The 23,931-nt window shown below is 33.5% G+C and overlaps 1 protein-coding gene across 1 annotated transcript; it reads left to right on the top strand.

The window, feature by feature from the left end:
* The first annotated feature begins 22,285 nt into the window (after nucleotides 1–22,285).
* On the top strand, nucleotides 22,286–23,685 carry LOC149159407 (putative calcium-binding protein CML43). The gene has a single exon (XM_089436472.1). It carries the CDS (start codon nucleotides 22,686–22,688, stop codon nucleotides 23,280–23,282), a length of 597 nt encoding a protein of 198 aa, XP_089292598.1. The 5' UTR covers nucleotides 22,286–22,685; the 3' UTR covers nucleotides 23,283–23,685.
* The last annotated feature ends 246 nt before the right edge of the window (nucleotides 23,686–23,931 follow it).

Genomic DNA, 23,931 nt, shown 5'->3' with positions numbered 1-23,931 from the left:
ATTTACCCTTGTTTCCTTTATTTCTACTATTTCTCTTCGAGTACTCCCACTGACTTCACCATTCTCAATGAATCTTGCATTACCAGTTTCTACAATTCTTGGACTATGATTAGGACAGTAAAACACGTACCCTTTAGATTTCTCAGGGTAACCTAAAAAATACCCACTGATCGTTCGAGAATCTAATTTCTTTTCATGTGGATTATAAATTCTCGCTTCCGCTGGACAACCCCAAACATGCAGGTGTCTTAAGCTAGGTTTCCTGTTAGTCCATAACTCAAAAGGAGTCTTTTGAACAGCTTTACTAGGAACCCTATTCAACAAATAATTAGCGGTTTTGAGAGCATACGACCACAAATTCTTAGGTAGTGTAGAATCTGACATCATACTCCTAATCATATCTATTAACGTCCTATTGCGCCTTTCTGCTACACCATTTTGCTGTGGTGTACCTGGCATTGTGTATTGCGCACATATGCCATGACTTTCGAGGAATTTTGCAAATGGACCTGGACACTGGCCTGACTCATTATATTTTCCATAATATTCACCACCTCTATCAGACCTTATGATTTTCACCTTTTTATCTAATTGCCTCTCAACTTCCTTTACAAACGTCTCAAGGACATTCACAGATTGAGATTTTTCATGAAGCAAATAGACATAACCATAACGGGAAAAATCGTCAATGAAAGTGATGAAATACTTTTCTCCATTAAAGGCTGAAGTGTCCATAGGTCTGCAAATATCAGTGTGTATTATTTCAAGAAGCTGGCTGCTTCTGGTGGCTCCTTTCTTATTATGTTTGGTTTGTTTACCTTTAATACAATCCACACATAATTCTAGATCACTAAAGTCCAAATTTGACAAAATTTCATTACTTACTAGTCTCATCATTCTTTCTTTGGATATATGACCTAGTCTTTTATGCCACAAGAAAGCAGAATTTTCATTCACCATGCTACGTTTACATCCAACATTATTTACTACATTCAACAAGGAATTCGCATAAGTGTCATTCAGTTTCAATTTATATAAACCATCAATTAGAATACCAGAACCAACATTATCAATATTCTTATATAAATCAAAACAGCCAGATCCAAACATACATCTAAAACTAGAATTATCCAACTTACTTACGGAAATAAGGTTTCTAGATAATGAAGGTACATAAAGGGTACTGTATAAGTCTAATACATATCCACTTTCTAGAATTAGACGATAAGTCCCAATGCCTTCAATTGAAGATTTCATTCCGTTTCCCATAAAGAGAAAACGATCTTCATTTGGATTTATGGTTCAGATCATAAGAAATCCCTGCATATTATTGGAAACATGAGTTGTAGCACCAGTATCAAGCCACCATGTATTAATGGGAACTTCAACTAAATTTGATTCAAAACATACGAAAGATAGATAATTACCTTTCTTTTCGAACCAAGCTTTCCTTTTCGGACAGTCACTTTGATAATGTCCTTTCTTTTTACAGAAATGACATTGAACATCCTTTAGTTCCTTCTTTTCCTTATCCTGCCCATTCTTAGCAGGTGCCTTTTTCTTCTTGAAATGACTTGATTTTCCTTTCTTTTCTTTACCAGCTTTATTACTCACAAAACTTACTGAGTGATTCACTTGATTTTTCAAACGTCCTTCTTCCTGAACAAGTCTACTGGCCAATTCATTAACATTCCACTTATCCTTTATAGTGTTATAGTTAATCTGAAAAGGTCCATATTCAGAAGGTAGCGAGTTCAGGATGAACTGGACAAGAAAAGAATCCTCTACTGTAAGTCCCAGGGAGTTTAACCTTGCTGCAAGATTAGTCATCTCTATAATGTGCTCTTGCATAGTTCGCGACCCATCAAACTTCATGGTCGTGAGTTCTGCCATAAGAGTACCAGCGAGTGACTTATCAGCTGAACGAAAACGCTCTTCCACAGACTGCATATATTCCTTAGCACTTTCTATTTGTGGAATTGTTGACTTGATGTTGTTAGCAACAGTCATCTTAATAAACATAAGGCTCAATCTGTTACTGCGTTCCCATGCTTTATGGTGTGATTTTTCTGCCTCAGTACTCTCTTTTGTAAGATCAGCAGATTTATCCTCAAGGAGTGCCAAGTCAAGATCCTGAACACCTAAATGGAAATTGACTTGTTCTCTCCATTCAGAAAAATTAACACCAGTGAACAATGTAACAGATGAAGCATGTGTATTCATGGGAATTCCTGCAAATTAAAAATGAAATAACTATAAGCTCATAACTAACGCGATTCAGATGTAGACATAATAGTATAATATAGTACTCCTTTGGGTAGATACTATCTTATACTTAACATAATTAAATACCAAAACATAAGTAGGTAATAAATATATTCAATTAAATAGAACTGACATCTTTGGATGATCAATATTTATTTAATCAAAATATCTATTAAACCTCATCATGTCAACTAGTTATAGAACAAGACTTTCCTTTGGGTAAGCTCTCAGGTTCTATCATTAGTGACTCCAGTTTTAATTGGTATTATTATAACTGGCAATTTCTATCAATAATCATTATGTCACTTATGCACTAAATGATTATTCTGATTTTGACCACTTTGGTGATTAACAAAATCATAAATCTCATGTGCATAAATGATTTATAACACATACTTTATGCAAAACAATCAGTCACAAAACAATTACTTTTATGCCCATATTTCAAACGTCAATCGAAACTGTAACTTTCCTATAGGAGTTCTTCTCAACTCTGTACTAAAAATGATTGCTTTGTTAGTCTTCTTATAGTGCACAAATTCGACTATCTACCGATTTCTAACATAGACGCCCCTTATCCAAATCTGTGCACAGCACACGTGGCACAGACTCTCCAAAAAGCTATTCACTAACTGGTTTAGCGTTCGGAATCCGGATCATGACAATATTATCTTTGCAATGCATGCTAAAGGGATTAGTACGTTTTCGTAAGCGTAGATATTTTTCCATCCCATCCCCGACTCTGGTAATTTGGAGATACCTTCCAGTTGTCCTTTAAAAAGGCTGCCTCCAATGCGACATGGCCAGTAGGCTTGCAGGTGAGACATGAGAACGAGACATGAGGCAAAGGAACATGGACATGGGGCAATAATAGGCGGGATTTAGTGATTAATGGCACAACCTCGTAACGACATTGGAAACAAGGTTACATCAAAACGCAACAGAGTCTAGCAAGCTTGTTGTCGCCTAGCACAACGTTAACATGCCGACAACCAAAATTTTTCCTTGGATAAGATTCGTAACAACAACGTGAGGCATGTGCAGGATTTGATTAACATCATGAGTAAAGCACAGAACAGATCAATTGCAATCATCGGAAATATTCAGTTATTGATTGTAGAGTTCTGATACCAAATGTAAAATTTCCATTAACAGCCCAAAGATCATCAATACCGAATATTTCACAAACAGAACTTAATATAATCTATTGTTTAAGATGACATACCTTGATTAACAGCGGAAGATGTAATGGCTGCCATCTACTTTGATCTGACTCCTACTCTTCTTCTCAGAATTCGGTTTCTCTTTCTAGCCCTGTTTCTTCATGCGCTTCTTGATGGAGAAGAATGCAACTGTATCAGGGGGAGAGAGGACCCAATCCTTTTTATATTTTTTAACTCTAAATCTGGTACGTCCATCATATACCAATTCAACGCTTTAATGCTTTAATGCTTTAATGCTTTTAACGCTTTTAACGCTTTAATGCTTTTAATCGGGTCACATTAAGATTTAGAAACTGCAGATTTCTAACATGTAAAACACGACCCATGACATCCTTGAGCAGTGTTTGTGCACCACGCTACTATTCTCAATGCTCCGGTATTTCCCATTGCTCAATATCTCGAGTTGATGGCCGATATTGACAACCAGAGCATCGGGAACGAATTGGAAATCAATCCAGGCTCCCAATGATGATAGTGGATTAATGCTCTCACACTAGACAAAAAGCGTTACCAATTCTAAGAGAAAACAAAGGGCGTTATTATGCATAGGAAAAATGTTGATACAGAAAACATTCATAGAAAATAACATAGAGTAACAGAGCTCGTAAATGATATGAGCCGTTTTTGAATTGCTTTTCAGAACTATATGTAGTAGGGGCATTAAAATCGTCAAAGAGTCAGGTGCAGCGTATATAGTGCCAGAGGTCACGAAACGCAGGAGAGAGGCTTATGGAATTCGTCTACACAGACAATGGTTTAGCAGAGAAACTATTGAAACCATTTGCATTTCCAGAGGAGTGTTATGCAATCATGGCAAACTTGAAAAATGGAAGGAATTAGCGTGTGTCAGTGTTGAGCGTTAAGGACTGAGAAACACTCATGGCCACATAATTTATATGTCAGTGCTGGCAGGCTCACCAAAATGGCGTTTCTGAGCAGCGTAGGTCTGATAGTAGAATAGACATAAAGGCCACAAAAACAAGTGGCTCACTTAAGATTGAGCAGGTTAGGAACGTAGTAGCTCTGATACTATGTTAAACACACATGGCAACAATAGAATATTAAAGATAAGCAGGAGAGTACATCTATTATTTGACAATGATATACATTTATAGTACATTCGTGTGACCGTTGGGTTCCACATCCCAAGGTCTTTTGGACTCTCATAGCTGTTCACATTCTACACCAACCCATAGAGGATTAGGTGTCCAACAATTAAGATTTAGTTGCTTGTTGTTATATTTAATTGAGTTTGAGTTCTAATTTTATTTTTGTCCTATTTATGAGGAGTATGTTATAACTCCTCAACTATTTTGTAATTCTATTTATGTAATTTTTTTTGAATAAATGAATACATATATTAATGTACATACTCTCCTAATAAAACTTTGTCTCACCTGAAAAGTGTTTTTCTCATTTTCTCATTATTTGTCTTATATCATTCTTTTATGTTTTTTTTACTATCAAAATATCCATCTATCAATTTTTATGATATGACAAATTTTTTTATAAATATAAATTTAATAAAATACTTTAAAAATAATAATAATAAAAACATTTTTTTTAATAAGGAAATATTCATTTAACTTCCATGTTTGCAAAATTAAATTAAATTTTCTCAAAAGCTAATCATAATGGTGAACCAATGATACAATCACATTTCCAACCTCCCTTCAAATTTTCTATAAATTGCAACCTCCATTCACATTTTCTCGAAAATTGATACAATCACATTTCCAACCTCCCTTCAAATTTTCTATAAATTCCAACCTCCATTCAAATTTTCTACATTGATATAGTCAAAATTCTAATATGCATACGAATTTTATTGTATTGAAAAGAGAGTTCTAATATATAAATTAAATTTAAATCGGCTTTCATAAAGTGCAGTTATTTAACTTAGTTTATGAGCTCCATAGTGAAACAGGTCGTTGGACAATTCCTAAAACACCATGGACGGAAAGAATCTGCCATCTTTGTGATAATAGGAACATTGAGAATGAAAACCACTTCCTCTTAGAGTGCCCCGCGTACAACCACATTAGATCTCAGTTTCATAATCTTTGTCACAATACTGACCTTCCTAGCCTTTTACAATGTCAAAATTACGGTGAGCTTGGGAGGCTTCTCTCCAAGCTTTTTGAGCATAGAAATAAAACCTTAAATCAAACTAAATAATTTGTTTCTCTAGGTCCGATAGACCAAAGTTTAGTCTCAGTGGACGTTAACCATCATCATCATCATGTTTCAGTTTTTTAGATTATATATATATATATAATAAAAATATTGAAATAAAAAAATTTATGTTTCAGTTTTTTTGAATTTTTCTTTTATATAATATAATATGATAATAAAAATATTGAAATAAAAAATTAATTTAGGTAAATTAAAAGTTTAAATATTTGAAAGAATTCTTTTATGGTATTAAATTTATTTATATATTCAAAAATATAATTTAAATAATAAAATAAAATACAATTTCATTAAAAAATAAATCCAAAAAACTTAATTGGTTTTCCATAATCAAAAATAAAATAACACCAAATAAAATGAAACACATTAAAATAATTTGTTAAATGATTAACTAACCAAAAACACATCTAATATATTTTAAAAATATAATTTGTTTGGTTGAGATTTAAAATGATTTCTAATTCTAACTAACCAAAAGGCATTGGATATATATGTTAAATAATATAATTTGTTTAATTGTGATTTATAATTATTTGTAAAAAAATAATTAACTAAAAGATATTGGATATATATTAAATTAGTGTAAATTAATTTATCAAATATTTAAATATTTAGAGATGAAATTTAATAATGTGTATATTTTTTATTATTTAATTTTATGTTTTTTAATATAATAAATAATAAAAACATTACATTTCAATAAATTTGATTTTTTAATGTTTAATAAATCTAAGTTTAAGATGGATATATATTCATTTCTATTTTTTTAGATGTGTTCATGTTAATATGGAAATAAATATTTATTTATTTTTTTTTGTTTAATTTATTGTTTTGGGCATATAAAATACATTACATGACAACATTTTTGTTGTACTATGTAGATAAACTACTAATATAATTTAATATTTTTTTTTGTTCTTTGTTAATTAATAAAAAAGCTACAATTTTCCTATTTTCATTAATGGCTCATGAATATAAAAAAATATTCATTATTTTTTTAGTAAATCAATAAAAGTAGTTCATTTCATTAGAGATAAAATAAACGTTGGTGTGCAGTAGCAGAACTAGAGCTTTTTGAGCATCCAAAAATTGACACTATTTTGAGAATTCAAAATTACAATATCGATAGTATGATGCGTGTGGCCTACTTGAGCTATCATTCCTGTAAAACTAGAAAACCAAAAAAAAAAAAACAGTATGAGAGTGGAAAAAATTCATCAACTCATCTTGAGAAAGTCTAATTCCTCGATAACAATGGGCTCTTTGATGCTCCCTTATGAGCATCTTGGATCTAGATGGAGGCTAAGGTGGCCTTCAATCCATTACAAATATTGATCTAATCCTTTATTTGTTATTTGCAACTTGTCTAACCTTAGTTAGATTTCATATAAACCTTCATTTCTATAAACAAAAAAACAAAAAAAACTCTCCCAAGTAGCATTTTCATGTGCCAGTAGACATCTATGGTGTACATGTGATGACTGAGTCTTCCCCTTGTGTGCCCGACATCTGAGATCCATTTGGCAAAGTTGCCTACAGTTTCCACACTCAACAAAAAATCACATTCCACGGTTATTCCCCTTTTGCACATCAGTTATTTCCTCTTGAATTCGAGGTGGAGTATGGTCTCTAGAAAAAATTACTGAGGCCTCTACACAATTGAGCTCAGGAAAACCATCTCATCATAATAAGTCGCTCCTCTTTTGGACATAACACATTGTCTAGGCATGGATACCAATAAGAAAATGTTGGGATCAAAATTCAAGCGAGGAGGGGAAAAGCTAGGAGGGGGGCAAGGGAAGCGGAGATAAGGAGTGGATGCAAGGCCGGACTAGGGAGGCATGAGAGTATAGACCAGGCTATATCTAATCAAAAAACAAATCAAACAGAGGAGACATAGGATTTGCCTTCACAACCAAGAATATGTTGAGCTAAGGAGGAAGGCGAGAAATGAGAAGAAGGTAGCAAGACCTGAACAATGAGAGGAATCAAATAAGAAGCTAGCAAGTGCCTGACACGAGGTGAGGGGACTGACAGACAAACTAAAAATATGAAGTGGAGCTTGGCTCCAAATAGAAACAATATACCAATAATGAATTACAGCTCTGAGTTGATAATTTAAACCAAAATTCCTTGCCACCTTGCAATGAAATCCCCACTCCAGAACTTGAGTCAAGTTTTTGCCATAATTGAACTTGAATCAAATGTTAGAACCTGGGTTTTGCCAAAATTGGTTGGTACATAGACCAAATGCACTCCACCTCACAAAACGACAAATTTTCATGGTGCACTATATTGATAATAATAATCACAGTAGGATTTGAAGGCTTCCACTTGCATTTATGCACTTTGAAATGAATGCCGAATCCTCGGGAAATAAAATATGGCTACATGTATCATTTTTGAATTACATGGATTGTGGTGTAGACATGTGTTAGATATAGCATATTATGCTTGAATAATTAACATGGGGGAAGGGTTGCGATAGGTCCCCATGTTTATTCTTGGAGGGGTGGTAGCCGTACCCCCCAGTTGTCCCCTCCCTAACACATAATATGGGGAAGTACTCATTATGTTTCTTATTACAAACTAATTAAGTGGATTTTTTTTTCTATTTCCAAGACGTGATTATTTACTTTTTTGGCATGTAGATACATAGAAGCGTAGTCTAACTAATAGATGTTATCACCCATTTCCAAGAATTTTGTTTTTAGTCAATTGTGGTAGATATTTTTTGGATTCATATGTTTTAGTTATGTAATCTACAGAATTCAATTTTCCAAAGGATTTTTAGAATCCATCTATGCATTTAAAAATGCATTTTAAACAAGATATCACAATCTCCTCCAAAATTGTGTTGTGAGCCAAAAATACCAAAACATGTATTTCTAAGACTATGCCCTTACATAGAGACATTCTGTGACAACATCTCCCCCATATTGAGTTGTAAAATACTTCCTAATGGAATAAACTAGCATTTTCACCAAGTTAGGCAAGATATATAATGACATCGTTCCGATAGATAGCTGGTTGGGCTTGTTGGTATGGGGTAAGAAGGCCCTCTGTTCCGCATATCCGATCTCTTATCCGCATATGCGGCAAAGGCACATTTGCTAAGCTCTCCTCAGTGAGTTAGGGCTATCCTTTATACTAGATATAGATATACTATACTATAGTGTAGTGTCTATATATAGATATATATATTATACATTATACTATGTTAGTCAGTCTGCCTCTCCCTGAGGCCTAATTGACCTAATCTGCTGCTTATCCCTAACTCCCTAACTAGCAGGAAGAACCTTCCCTCCTACTATAGGACGCTACTTCCAGAGAACGAATGAAAGCTTTCCTTCCAATCTGGTTTCCCTATTGGAGAGAATGAATAGAGACCTGCCTTAATCAATATGCTTTAAGCCTGCCTGGATTGGGTGTTCAACAATATGCTTCCTTCGTCCCCAGCCTATCCTACCTAGGGTGTAAGCCTGCCTATTAGGTTATGCAATGGCACGTCGATAGTGTTTTGGGGTTTTTTTACCTTACGAATATATATACAATAACATTTGAAATAACAGGATTTCTAATGTCTCACTAGAAGTCAGGGATACACTGGTCGAACAAGCTCAGAGGTTGGGTATCTCTTTAAAGGTCCAGTGTGCTGAGGGGCCTGACTATGTGGAATGCCATTACATCATGTCCTTTGTTCCAATGCCAAGAAATAAAATAAAGATGGATAGTAAAAGGTGAACAAAAATGGTGGTCATCAGATATGGAAGATATCCAATCTAGTATAAGAACAAGTGGTGAGATAGTAATATGGTTAGAGTTTATATTACACCATTGTTTAGAGTTATCACTTTAAATAGTAATAAATATAAACAACTTATATGGGAAACAAATAATTTAAAGTTGCATAGAGTATTCAAAATGTTGCAATATATGAGTTGTGTTAATGTGAAAATTAAATTCCATCATAATAGTTAAACCAATCAAAAATTAAATATATAAATTTAAATATTCAATAATAATAATAATAATAATAATATTATTATTATTATTATATTCGAATTCAGGCTTCTGTGATCCATATTAGAATTATTGAGAAAACTTTTGGTAATAATCACACAAGAATAGCTTTGTCGCCGTGTTTTGAACAATCTAGTGTGGTTTATCGTCAATACAAGATGGAGAGTTGGATCATGGCATACGATTAAATAGAGAGAGCAATGTAGAGACAATTAATTTCAATAGTTATAATAAAATGACTAGTTTTGAAAAATATTTTCGAATGTTAAATCTAAATGTTAGAATAAAACAATTTTTTTTTTTAATAATATGTCAATATAATGTCATGTCAAACTATAACTAAAAAATAACAATATAAATAAAATATAAATATAAATATAAAATTAAGTCAAAAACTAATCAATAAAGTTTTTTCTTTGGAAAGAATATAACACACACCCCAACACTTTATATGTAAGGTCAATAGATTAACTATTTTGTCATATACAAAATCTTGAGGCAAACTTCCTTAGAAACTATCCCAAGAAGTGAAAACACAACATGAAGATGAGTAAATGAAAGAATACAATTGTTCTTACTAGATCATAAAGTGGCTAGAGGAAGGAAAGCAAAAACTCTAGATATCAATAAGTTCAACAATTCTACCATCTATTCATCTGAGTCAAACCTTTAGGGATCCCAGAGACCGAGTTTAATCTTAAAATACCTTCCCCCTTTGGCCTCCTTCCTTCATCAAGTGTTGAATCTCCCTCCTCCTCCATTTCCTCATCTTCTTCTTCATTCCTGATGGAACCACATCATCTTGTTCCTCAGAGGCATCCTCACAAACATAGCCCTAGGCAGAAAGCATCCTCCCTACATTGTGTCTGATCTCATAACATGCCCATGGTCATAAAAAGGGTGCATTCTGCTCTCAAGCACCATATTCCTCACACCATCACCATCAGGAGACACATATGACTTTGTTATTCACACGTTTGTAAGAAGTAAAACTTTTTTCACCAAATCCTAAAATTTTGTTCTATAAAAAATTGTTAAGATTTTGTGGAAGCCTTGAAAGGGTACCCTTTCTGTCTGTAGTGTGCTTGTTCCCATTTTCTTTCCTTTGCGTTATAGGAAGAGGTGCTCCAAAAGAAATTATCTAGTTTATAGTGCTATACTGAATATTATCAGCATCATTTGTGAACACATGGTTATGGCATACAACTGCAGTTGGGAAATCTGAATTGAGCCTAGATTTGTTTTTTTCAAGTTCAAATTCACTACCATTAGTGAACATTGGTTGAACCTTATCTTGCTCCTCTTCAACAATAGGAAGGTTTGGTGGGTGCACGATTATTACAAGAGTGCTTACTTTATCTTTTTCTTCGGGTTTGCTTTGTCTTTCTCACTGTCATTATTTTCCTAGTCTTTCATCACCATCTTACAATTTGTAACCTTTCTTCCCCAAGATCTAGGCTAGAAATTGTCAGATGAAGGCAAAGTAGTTGTCACACCAATGGCTCTCTTATTTCTACCTGTTCTAGCATTTTGTGTAGCAGTGTTTGCTACAAGAGAACCATCTGCAGCAGCAACATGATGTCGCTTCAATGCAAAAGCATTTGACTTCAATTTCATAAGCCTACCATGATATGCAACAATTTCAGACTCTACTCGAAGCAATGCACACCAAAGTTTCAAATTTTCCATTGACTACAACCAACAATAGTCGCCAACATAAAACATGCATTTCTTTTGCAATCACATATATGGCACATCAGATTACATCCACAAGAATAAAATTTGAAAAGAAAAAAAAGAAATGTTGAAATTCATTTGATAGAAGCTCTCACCTATGTTTCCCAAAATTGTTGATGCTTCTAAGAAAGCCCAACAAGCAACCTAATAATTCCTCTCCACCTGAAGTAGAACCTACTATAGGAGTAGCAGGAGGTGTCATATAACCATATCCATCTCCATAAGATGGATAAGGATAATGATAAAGAGTTTGTTGATGTGAATGAGTCCACCATGCTGTAGGATCCATGCTCCTGTAGCTAAACATAAAAATTATAAACCCAAGCAGGAAAACATAATTGAAATTTTTCAAATGTTTTCATAAGAGAAATTTTGAGGTCAAAAATGGGTCTTAAAACAAAAATGTACAACCAAAATAAACTTTATAACCAATAGGATTCAAGATGATGATGTCAACCATGGGAGATGATTCACCATTTTGGAGTAAAAGAGTAAAAAGATTAAAAAGCAAAAAAAAAAAAATTAACTTTTTCAACTCGTATTTTCAACTTATCTCCCTACGGTTTTACTCGAATTTTGAGCAGGAGCACTTGGATGCAAAATTTAGTTACTCATCCAAGGAGTAGCCATGTTGCATACTTTTGATAGACCCTGATACACAAAAAATGAGAAATACATGAAAAAATGTGCACTCATTAGTTGCGGAATTTTATTCCTCATCCAAGGAGTAGTCATGTTGCATACTTTCAATGGACCCTACTACATGAAAAATGAGAAATAAATGAAAAACCATGATTGCATTCACGTTTTTCATGTATTTCCCATTTTTCATGTAGCAGGTCCATCAAAAGTATGCAAAATGGGTACTCTTTGGATGAGGAACTAAAATATGCATCCAATTGACACTCCCACTCAAAATTTGAGTAAAATCGTAGGGATATAAGTTGAAAATACGAGTTGAATTTTTCTTTCTTTCTTTTTTCCCTCTAAAATTTGTTGATGTATTCTAATCTTATTTTATTATTTCCACTATTATTTTATAATATTCCTTAGGAGGCCCATTTTAGACTTCAAAATTTATCTAATGCCTTGTAAGGACAATAACAATTGATTGACTTTAACTTGAAGGAATGTTGCTAATGAGTCACCTTTAATATTTTTAAACAAGAATTTCACTGCTAAAAAAATAAACATAGCATGCATGAAAGAATAATCTCCATGTTTAAACAATCAATTCTGAAGGTATGATAACAATATTCATTTGCATTTAGTGCATATATATTCTATGAACTATTGCCTGGATACCATATTGGATGTGCATAACCACCTTGGTATCCATATTGAGTAGCATGTTCATTTGCAACATGCACAACTATATGCAGTAGCTTTCCGATTAGAATAATTGGATCCAAGAGGAAAAGGATAGAATGCACCTAATGGTGGTACTGTCGCTGGAAATTCTAGATGTGGCCAATATCGCATTGATTGTTGTTGTAGTTGTGGCTACTCTTGTTGCAATGCACCTTGATGTCCATGGTGTACTTGTTGTTGATGTTGAAGTGGATGCATATGCTGAGATTGATGGCGGGCAAGGGGTTGTGGTTGAGGTTGCTGAACTTGAGTAGAGGAGATAGGTAATTGTAATGATTTCTCAGTTGAGGTCTATGGTGTGTATGGCCACTATAAAATTGGAGGACTCTGATGGTGTGAACCTGTAACATTCTCCTGCACGGGACTTCCCACTTTATAAAATCGTTTCACAAGTGTTACTCCACCTTGGATCTCTCCTTCCTTTTGTTGTTTGTTAGTAACATCAAAAATAGTAACCTCTTATGTTCCATCATCCTACTTCCAAACTTTTTAATTCACTCCTTTTATAATAATCAAGTAGCAAGCACTAACAATAACATGCTTCTTTTGTTATTCATTGACATAAGAAAACAAACAAGCCTTCTATTCTAATTCATTCAAAGCAGAAAACAAATAAGTCCTACATCTCTATGAACACATAATCCATATTTTCAAATCATTTAAAAAAAAAACAAGAGTTGAACCTTGACAGATGGAGTATAAATATGTTTTTATTACTTAATCGAAGGGAAGAAATAAGCTTGTCTTGAACAAATTTAGCCAAAGTGCAATTGTTGTGCATTGGATGGTAGGGCATTGTCTCTAATTAGTTGGGGATGCTGCCATACCATCCTATATGAACTTGACATAGCTTGACTAATCTTCTTTGCCCTACATTCCCATCAATACTGTCAACGTATTATTTCATTCAATCTGCCTGTTGGGATTGAATATACGAACATAAGGAACAAAGTGGCTCATATTGCTCCATTCCAAAAATAAAACATGAAGAAATTGTAAATACCTATTTAGGTCAATTTATTCAGAAAATGTAGGTATCGAGCGTTAAGAGGAAGCAACATGCTTTTGCTTCTAATGAGGATAAACAAATCAGACCAGAGAAGTGGTTCAATTGACCGAAGAAGGATTTACTTTGCATTCAACATTGAAAACAAAATATGTTGCATCTATATGGAAGGGAATCAAATAAGCCCTAAGTTTCCATCAACACTCTCAGGATATCATGTAGCATAACTTGATTGTAAAATCTCAAAAAATAGCAAGATGAGCATATTTTGTTGTTTTTATTCTGAGAAGGAAGCCAACACATTCTACTACTTGAGAATAGAATGGAAAAAAGTAATCAGATTTGGAGAAGCACAAAATTTAAAAACATAATGCAGGTTTCCAAAATTGCACATATTGGTTTATTACTTCTGGAAGTAAACTCTATGTGCATAGAAGCAGTGTCCAAAAACAAGTCTTGTTCACACTCTCATAATAAGAAAGGTTTCCAATGATGATTCGTTGGATTAGTGAAAACTAGTAACTAATGTAGCCCCCACCATGGTTCAAATCATACCAATGGCATGCTCGTACTTGTGCTTGTGGATGCATGCCAACACAGTATAGGTGACTGAATTGAATGGTGCTAGTGCTTTCCCATAATGCCATGTCTAGCACCCTAACCTCATCATGGTAAAATGAAGCTAGTTCAAAACTAAAAAGGGCAACAATGCTATTACTGCAATTTATTAAAACATATGATAGAAATAGAATATTCTTATAATAAAATCTATATTTAAAATACTTTTTTCCTATATTCTTATTTTTTCTTTATGTCCACATGCATAATCTATATTGTCTTGGAGTACTTTGGGATGTGCATCTAACTTATAACCATGTAATAAGCATGTAATATCTATAATAAGCATGTGTTGTGTTGAAAAACAAAAGCATGGAATCAAAAAAAATGTTAGTAAAACAAAATTAGTAGAGCTCGAATCACTACCAACGTCAAAAAATTACAGTATTGATAATCTTAAATAATATAGGAGGAGGATCATAAAGCATGGAAAGGCACCAACAAGTACATACCTAGAATGAATTAACAATACGACTTGGACAAGGGGATTGACCTTTGATAATATAGAAGAAATGATCCAAAGCAGGGAAAGGCACCAATAAGTACATATAGCTTAAATGAAATAACAGAAGAACTGCGAAAACGACTTACAATAAACAAACTACTTTGGCCCAAGGCTTAAAAACGAACCCATGATTGTGGAATTGATTTTTTTAGCTAGTGAAACACAAATAGTTGAAAATCCCAAAAATATTCCTTTGAAAGAATTCATATGAAGAATGGAAACACAAACTTGAATATCATCTCTAGTTGAGAAGAAGATTGACAATAATACCCACCTGCGGGCCAACTCTCATACGATAAAATAAAAAATTCTTGCCCACTAACTCGAGAATGCACACAGGGGACATGAGCATCTATTAAAGAGCAGTTGCCATATGAGGCACTAAATATATATAGATCATGTACTTCCCTCTTGGAGGGAAATAATTACACAGATTCAATGCAATGATGGGTTGTTGAGTTCAATAGTTTGCACGGATTTTGGCTATTAAATATGGCTAAGAGTCTCAAGAAAATTGTTTTTCACAATCTTCAGTGGGCCTAATGGTTAAGGGCATGTGTTTCTTCCTAAGAGATCGCAGCTTCAAAACCATAGGGGTGTAGAACATGTATGTTTTCATAGATTTAACAGTCAAAAAATGCATCATTGGGTACGTGATAAAAGCTGTGAACTCAAAGAAACATTAAAATATGTAATCTGGCTCGACATCCATTGCCCAAGCAAATTTCACCAGAAGCGACTTGTTGAATATCTGGAAAGAAAAAAAAATTGAATTCAATATGAGCCAACTCGAAGTTCCAAAACAAATAGATCATACTAAAAATTACAAAGCAGAAATGTTACCTTTTTCAATTGGAACTTCATGGCATTTACACCAGGCAATTGAAATTCTTGGGTTCGATTGATCTTAGAAGTTCCCAATGCCACAATCTTGAGATCATATTTTATTCTCATGTTTAGACTCATTTTATCCATCTTCATCTCAGCGTGTACTTTTCCAACATGCAATACTACAAGTTATAACTTATTTTTTAAAGGTGGTTTTAATTAATCGACCCCTGGAAGAAGCGTGGATCATAAGTCTCATCATTACATCATGTTACATATGGTTGTGTCACCTGACGTCAACAATCATGTCGCAGCAGCGATTGGAACCCGAGTGAGGAGGTTATTATTAAACCCTCCCAACCATAAGTTATAACTTGTCATACCATAAATTACCATATACACTTTCTTTTGGGATTCCCTTCTGCATCATTGAGTGGTGGCTACCCTTTTCTGGCTCTATTCAGATCATTTTGCAGCTTCTTGATCAGACTATGGAAACAATAAAACCAAAATGTTACACTAGAGAATAACGAAAGAATAAATCCGTAGGCAGAGTTTCCATTATGGAGAGAGGAAATAAAGTAAAAACGACTTCAAAATCAATCTTAGATCTGATAATTATGATTTGTCACCAAACTGGCATTCAAAAACATGTCAAGTTCGATCTCCGCACAGATCTGGATGACCAAGTGGTTTTTAGCTATTATAGACCCAAAATCATAAAGACCCATTACACAACTAGAAAAAACATACCCTTCACTCTCAGTGTACATCTAAATAACCTGAATTTGATGCAATAATTGAGGGTCGATTTTGCAAGACATAGAAAACCAGATCAAATCCTTTGGGCACTTTGGTCTTATAATTAGTGCAAACATCACTGCAACCAAGAAGCCCACCACAAAATAAAGAAAAATAAGAGACCCACGTCCACCACAAAATAAAGAAAAAGAAGAGACCCACGTCACAAGGAAAATAGAGAAACCCCCAATTAGATAATTGAAATCAATAACCACCATAATTGACGACAGTTTACAATAAAAAGGCACATGGGCTTCTCAGAATGAGAAATTGTAGAAAAAAACACTAACCTTCTTGAGCAACAAGAAGATATTGGAAATCAAGTAAACAGAGAATCATGTCCCTGTGCTCGCTATCACTATTGCTATTGCTCACAGAGGGAAAGGCCCACTAAATTCTTATTTGTCTAAATATGTATGAAATCCAAAGGCCAAGGGAATCGGGTTGGCTATAATGATATAACACTTGGCATGATTTATTCTGGAGAAAATGTAGTTTGTTCACTCACCAACTGTGATTGAATAGTTCTATATTCTGAAACAAGTGGTGTTAACCACTCATCCAAATTTTCCTGAGCATAGTTTAGGTATTTCAGGTCTAACTCCTCCTTTCCTTCCAACCAACAATCACCATTCAAAAACTTTAAAGGTCAAGTTCAATCCCCTCACAGGTTAGCTAGTAGCGGCCTAAGTAATAGGCATTTTTCTCATTGGAATCATGACTTCTTGTGAATCTCTACAATGACAGTGTTTGTAAAAAGAACCTCACAATAATAATACCTAACAACATAACTATGAATAGAGTCTACTTTCTTTCTTTCTTTCTTTTTTATTCATTTTCAACCAATAATTTTTATTTTTTTTTCTAATTTCATCAATAACTCAGGAACATAAATAAAAATTCATTATTTTTTATCACAAATTCATAAGCATAAATAAATATTCAATACTTTTCTTATTAAAAATTAATTAAACAAATAATTTTCATTTATAAAAATTAAAACTCACTTTCTTTAAATTTATATAACAATTTTATATAAATACGTTTATTTTTCTTTTAAAAAAAAAATTCAATTATATAAACAAAATATTAAAAATGAAAATTTCTAAAATAATTCTCAATTTTATCATTCTTTCTCCTTTCTTTTACCTCAAACAGTCTTCTAATCAATCATCATTTGTAAAATAAAATTTAAAAACGTCTTGTTATCAATATACTACCAAAATTGTTTGCTTCTTATCAAACTCTGAACTCTAAAATTCATGAGTTATCTTCAATCCTCTTAACAAAACATTCATAGTTATAACCCTACCAAAAAGAGTAATATCCAGAAATTGTATGTTCTCTTGATTTTCCACCCAAAAAAATCTTTTTTAATTCAAAATGTGTGGAATACCACTTTCAACTTTTACTTATGGTTGAACTTTATTGCAAATCTTACACTTCTTTGTCAGTTTCTTTTAATATCCACTACTCAAAATGTTACCAACTTTTTGACTTGGACTTTGATCCTATTTTTTCTTGTAGTATAATATTTAGCTTGTGAACCGGTATCATGTATGTGATCTTTTCCTATCCTAAAAACCTTTACGATGTAGTATAATATTTTGCTTGTGAACCGGTATCATGTATGGTATCATGTATGTGATCTTTTCCTATCCTAAAAACCTTTACGAAAGCATCAACATAGATATAAGCGATATAAGAGTTGTGGCTAAACTTACTTTATAGATGATATATCTATAAAGTAGTTTATTAGCAAAGATGAACTCCAAAAATATAATGGAAAATTAAGTAACCGGGATTTTGGTTATGAACCCAAAAAAATAAGATTAATATTTGAAAAACATGATATACTATTATTATTTAATTTAAAGTTTATAGTTAAGTTAGACATCAAATTGGTGTAGGAGGCTTTTTTGTTTATGGAACAAGAGACTTTTGAACAAGAGACTTTTTTATTTAACGATTTGACTGTTAAATCTAGAAAAACATATATACTCTACCCTCTTTGATTTTAAATTTTAAATTTATGACCTCTTAAGAAGAAATACAAATTCATAAAAACAATTTTGCTCTACCCAAAAGGAAAATTATCCAATTTTTTAATAATCACCCTAATTCAAAAAAATAAACGGTTTAGAACAAAAAGTGTCTCATACTAAGCTGTCCAATTCAGATATATCAATTTAGCTGTCAGATTCAAATATATCAATTTATACAAAACCATAGTAGTTCATGGTCAGGAACCATGGTTTAGAACAAAAGGTGTCTCATACTAGGCTGTCCAATTCAGATATATCAATTTATACAGAACCATATGAACTAAAGGTGTCTCATACTAGGCTGTCCATTTCAGATATATCAATTTATACAGAACCATAATAGTTCATGGTCAAGAACCATGGTTTAGAACCAAAGGTGTAGGTTGTCCAATTCAGATATATGAATTTAACTATCCCATTCAGATATATCAATTTATACAAAACCATAGTAGTTCAGGATCAGGAACCATAGTTGGATGTCAGAAACCATTAAACCTTTTAAGTTCTCTGGAAGGTTTAAGAGAACTGAAACCTTGCACAGGCTGACTGGTTCCTAGTGCCTCTTCTAAATTGTCCACAATATATGGACAAGAATTTTTTTTAACTGAAACCTTGCACAGGATACTTGGTTCCCCGTGCCTCTTCTATATTGTTCACAATATATGCACCAGGGATACAAAAATTTGGAATATAGGGCAATAGCGTTACTTTTAACATAGGCTTATGGAAACAACGAAAGGCACCCTCATCTTATTCAGATCAAGAGTTCGAAACCCACATTATGTTGTTCAAACCCTCCGATCCGTCTTCACTTTCCACCTAATTTTCAAAGAAGAGAACAGCTCCTTCACTTTCCACCTAATTTTCAAAGAAGAGGGCAGCTCTTTAAATGTCTTTTTGGGGCAATTTTTTAATTTTTAAATTACGTTTAGATCTAACAATAAATTTAATATTTACTTGAATTAAACCTATTCAACGACTTAAAACTATAATTAAAATAATTTCTTCTTAAAATTACAATTCTAATCATCAAAAACAAAGAATCACAAAAGCTGCCCCAAAAAGCCAAACGTTGGATCATGCTCCAAAGAGCCCTTAATATCTAGTGACAATGGCCAGATATCCACGTGCGCACTATATTGGCCATTTACACTGAAACCCCGGTCAACACCATGGACAAAATTCCGATTGATCGCGAACCAGACAGCTAGAATTATGATTAAATCCCCAGTTTTGGTCCATTTTTCTGAAAAATAAAGTTTTAGCTTGCCTCTTAGTGCTCCGTATTTTTCTAGTTAAATTATAGATAATATTTATCAATGATCGTCCACATATCATATTTGAAAAGAAGAGTTATTTTTAATTTACGAGAAATAATTTTATCTCTGAGCTGCGCTTCTGGGATTCATAATATCTAGAAAGAGCTTTTTCGCATTAATAATGTCTTTTAATATTTTAATGGGAATAAGTTAAAATAATAAATTTTTGTTGGAGATTTTTCAAGATGAATTGTGTAGTGTTTTCTATCTGCCTAGGATATTTTTTTTTATTGAAAGGAAATAAATTTTAAAATTTAATGCTACGCATTATATTTTTGAAAAAAAATCATATTTTAATTAAAAAAATATTATAACTTTAAGTAATATAGGAGTATTTCAAGATCAAACTAGTGGCTACCACTATAACATTAAGAGTATATTTAGTAATGGGCACCACTAAAATTTAATACTAGACATTATATTTTTGAAAAAAAAATCATATTTTAATTAAAAAAATATTATAACTCCAAGTAATATAGGAGTATTTCAAGATCAAACTAGTGGCTACCACTATAACATTAAGAGTATATTTAATAATGGGCATGTCAGATATATCAATAATTTATTACTACCACTATAACACACAGAGTATAAGAGGGATTTATGATTTAGCAAGAGCAAAGACTCCATGAGGGTGGGGGAGCAGGTCAAAGATATCCCTAGTATGGGATTTGAAACTAGGTGGAGGCGATAACTTCTCATTGTGATAACCACTAGTATGGAAGAGATATTGTGATGTTTTGTCCCGTAAACATTTTGACTTGGTCAAATTACATAAAAATAAAAATAAATAAATAAATAAAATAATGTAAGGCAAAGTAAACATTTTAACTCCATCAAAATAAAATATAAAACATAAGAATAACAAAATAAATAAAAATAAATAAAAAAATAAAAAAACACATGGTATTCATGTGGAATATTCCCTATTTAAAGGGGTAAATTAAACCCGTGAAAATAAGAGATTTGATCCGTTAAAATATATCTACCCTGGCATATAGAGAATTTAATAAGACAAAGTTCAAGTTCAATAAGAGAAAGTTAAATTGGACAATTTGGTTATAATTTATTTGGTAATCATATGGAGAGAATTCAATATGACTATTTACTTTTTCTATGTATTGAACACTCTTCCTCCAGATATAATGAAATTCTTCTATGTTCTTTCTTATAAGGTAATTGATCCAATTGTCCAATCAATTGCAATGAGTTTTTTAAAGTCAATCAAAATATATTACTATTTTATGGATATCATTGCAACATCCAATTAAAAAATAATTATTTTAAGCTCCCAACAGCACAATTTCCAAGAAAAAATATAACCTACAACAATATTTTATCATAAGAAGATTTAGTCTAAATCATAGACTTAGTCTTTTATCATACAATTTCAAGAGAGATTGTGGTTCTTTGTTGTTTAAAATACATTTTTGAATGCATAAATATATTTAGCACCCTATATACAAGCAAGTGGAATAGGCACTAAGAAGATCTATAGATAGGAGGTCGTTTGAATGAAAATTGTTTCTCCTTTATGCTTAGCTAAAAATTCAAAACAATTAAAAATTTTGATCTTTAGTTCTCATCAATAAAATATAATTTCAATAAATAAGTAATACATGCATAGTGAAGTTCTCTAATAATAAAATTTTATTCTATAAAAATAATAATATATATATTTTTAAATTATTGATTAATAATTTTTAAACTATTATTGGAAACAAAAATAAAAAACAAAAAAACCAAAAAAGGCTATTGAAAAAAATTAGAAATAACATTTTTTAATTAAATAAATAATTTTAAATTTTAAATTATTTTTATATAAAAAATAAATTTATGCATTTTTATCATTCGCCTCAATAATTCTAAATTACAATGATCACTTCAATTTTGAACCAGGTCTAAAAATACAAACAATTCTTTAAAAACTTTAACATGGAATATTTTCCAAGATCCAGCCATGCGCCCTTGCAGCCTAGCCTATGCTCTTTTGACGCGTATAAATTCGAAACAGCTGCGTTATTTCCTTTTTTCTTTCGAAATATTAAAATAGCAGGCACCAGATTTGGGAAACGCAATTGTTTGTAATGAGATTTATTGGAAGCTTTTTCGGTGGGTTTTTTCCGTCAAAATCTGGCAGCAATTTATTGGAATCACAAGTTTGATAGCTAGTTTCTGCACAATCAATGCGTCCTAGGGGTTTTTCAGGGTGCTGAATCCAAATATGTAGTTAAAAAACCATTTTAACTGTAACAAATCAAAATTTAACCTCAATTTCTTCCGCCGGATTCCGTCACCGAAATCTCCAAAAAATCACATTATAAACAACTCCTTTGGGAAACATGGTCTAATCAAAGAAGATGCCAACGCATGTTCGAATCTTCCCGGCGGGAAAGAGACAATGGGACCCGTAATCCCGAGAAATAAAAACGAAAATTATGCGACATGGGCTAAAACGTAGGCTATTATTGCGTTCGAACATTTAAATACAGGACCTAACCACAGGCCCAAACCGGGGTTCTCATAACAAATGCACCCAATATCATACCCTACTCATCTTTTATCTATAAGTGTTTGATATGTGACCTCGCTGAGAATTGTCTTCATGGTCAATTTTGCTCCAAGTTGTGGTATATACATACCTATTACCGAGTATATCGCCAGAATAGACCTTTGCGCGTCTCGATCCCGCTACCTTTACTTTGATCCTGTATTTGTGTCTGTCATCGACGGTTGCGACCTTACAGGTCCATGGAGACTCCGCCGCGCTCAGAGCCATTAAATGAACAGAAGACCGTACGCTTGACGCCGGTAGGGCAACCGATCCGGCCCTCTCCGTCATTCCAGCTTCGAAGCCCTAGCCTGAACAGCGTGAGGCTCAGAAGAATCTTCGACGCCTTCGACAGTAATGGCGACGGGCAGATCACCTTTGACGAGCTCGGCCATGCCCTGGAGCGGCTCGGGCTGCCCATCCCACTGTCCGAGATGGAATCGACGGTCCGCGGCTCCTTCAAGATTGGATCGGACGTTATCGACTTCGAAGGGTTTGCTGCCCTACACCGCTCGGTAGGAGAGCAGCTGCTCGGCTACGGCGCCGCGATGGCAGAAGGCGTCACAAAGGAAGAGCAGGAGGAAGAGTTGAGGGAGGCTTTCCGGGTTTTCGACGAGGACGGCGACGGTTTTATCTCTGCCGCGGAGTTGAAGAGCGTCCTGACCCGGCTCGGATTGGCCGACGGGGACGATGTGGAACGGATGATTTGCGGTGTGGACCAGAATTCCGACGGGCTTGTCGATTTTGCGGAATTTAAGCAGATGATGACCCAAAGTGTCACGGTTCACAGTTCTTGACGGAAGAGGGGAAAGTGCCGGGATGGCCCTCCCGCGGAATTTAAGCATATGATGGCGCAGGCTGTCACGCTTCACAGTTCTTGATGGAGGCGGGGAAAGTGCCGTCATGGCCCTCCCGATTCTGATCTGATCTGTGTATGTCTTTCTGAATCACGTGTTGAATCGCAAATAAATTTGACTAATGTTATGCTTTTTCGGATAAGTAGCAGTAGCTGGTTGTGTCAGAGTAAACGAAGGTTTAGGAGCACACGATCAAACTCTAGTTAGTTATGGTATGTTAGAGTAAGAAGAAGGGTCAATGTTGAGTTAGTTGAGAGGTAGAGTAATATGTGAATATGGACTATCATTTCTCCAAATACATTTCACACTAAATGTGAATGACTAAATCCTTTTTGTTTTCCAATGATGGTCTACTTTGGAATCGGTTTTATCATTATCAAGATAAATTATTCTCAACGCATTTTATTTTATTTTACATTTATTTAAAAATAGATATCATCAAAAACAATATTTTTAATGTCAAATGTCATATGAGTAATAATTAGATGTCATTATATAAATGTCCAAATGTTATATGAGTAATAATTAGATGTCATTATAGCCTCTGATTTCATATCAAGTATAATGCATTTGGATTTTTATAATTTTT

Source organism: Pinus tabuliformis, chromosome 5_2, assembly GCF_031772625.1.
Source record: "Pinus tabuliformis cultivar Carrire ecotype Pingquan chromosome 5_2, CPIR1, whole genome shotgun sequence".
NCBI lineage: Eukaryota > Viridiplantae > Streptophyta > Pinopsida > Pinales > Pinaceae > Pinus > Pinus tabuliformis.
Note: the sequence above shows the minus strand (reverse complement) of the source record. Positions and strands in the feature narration are given on the sequence as shown.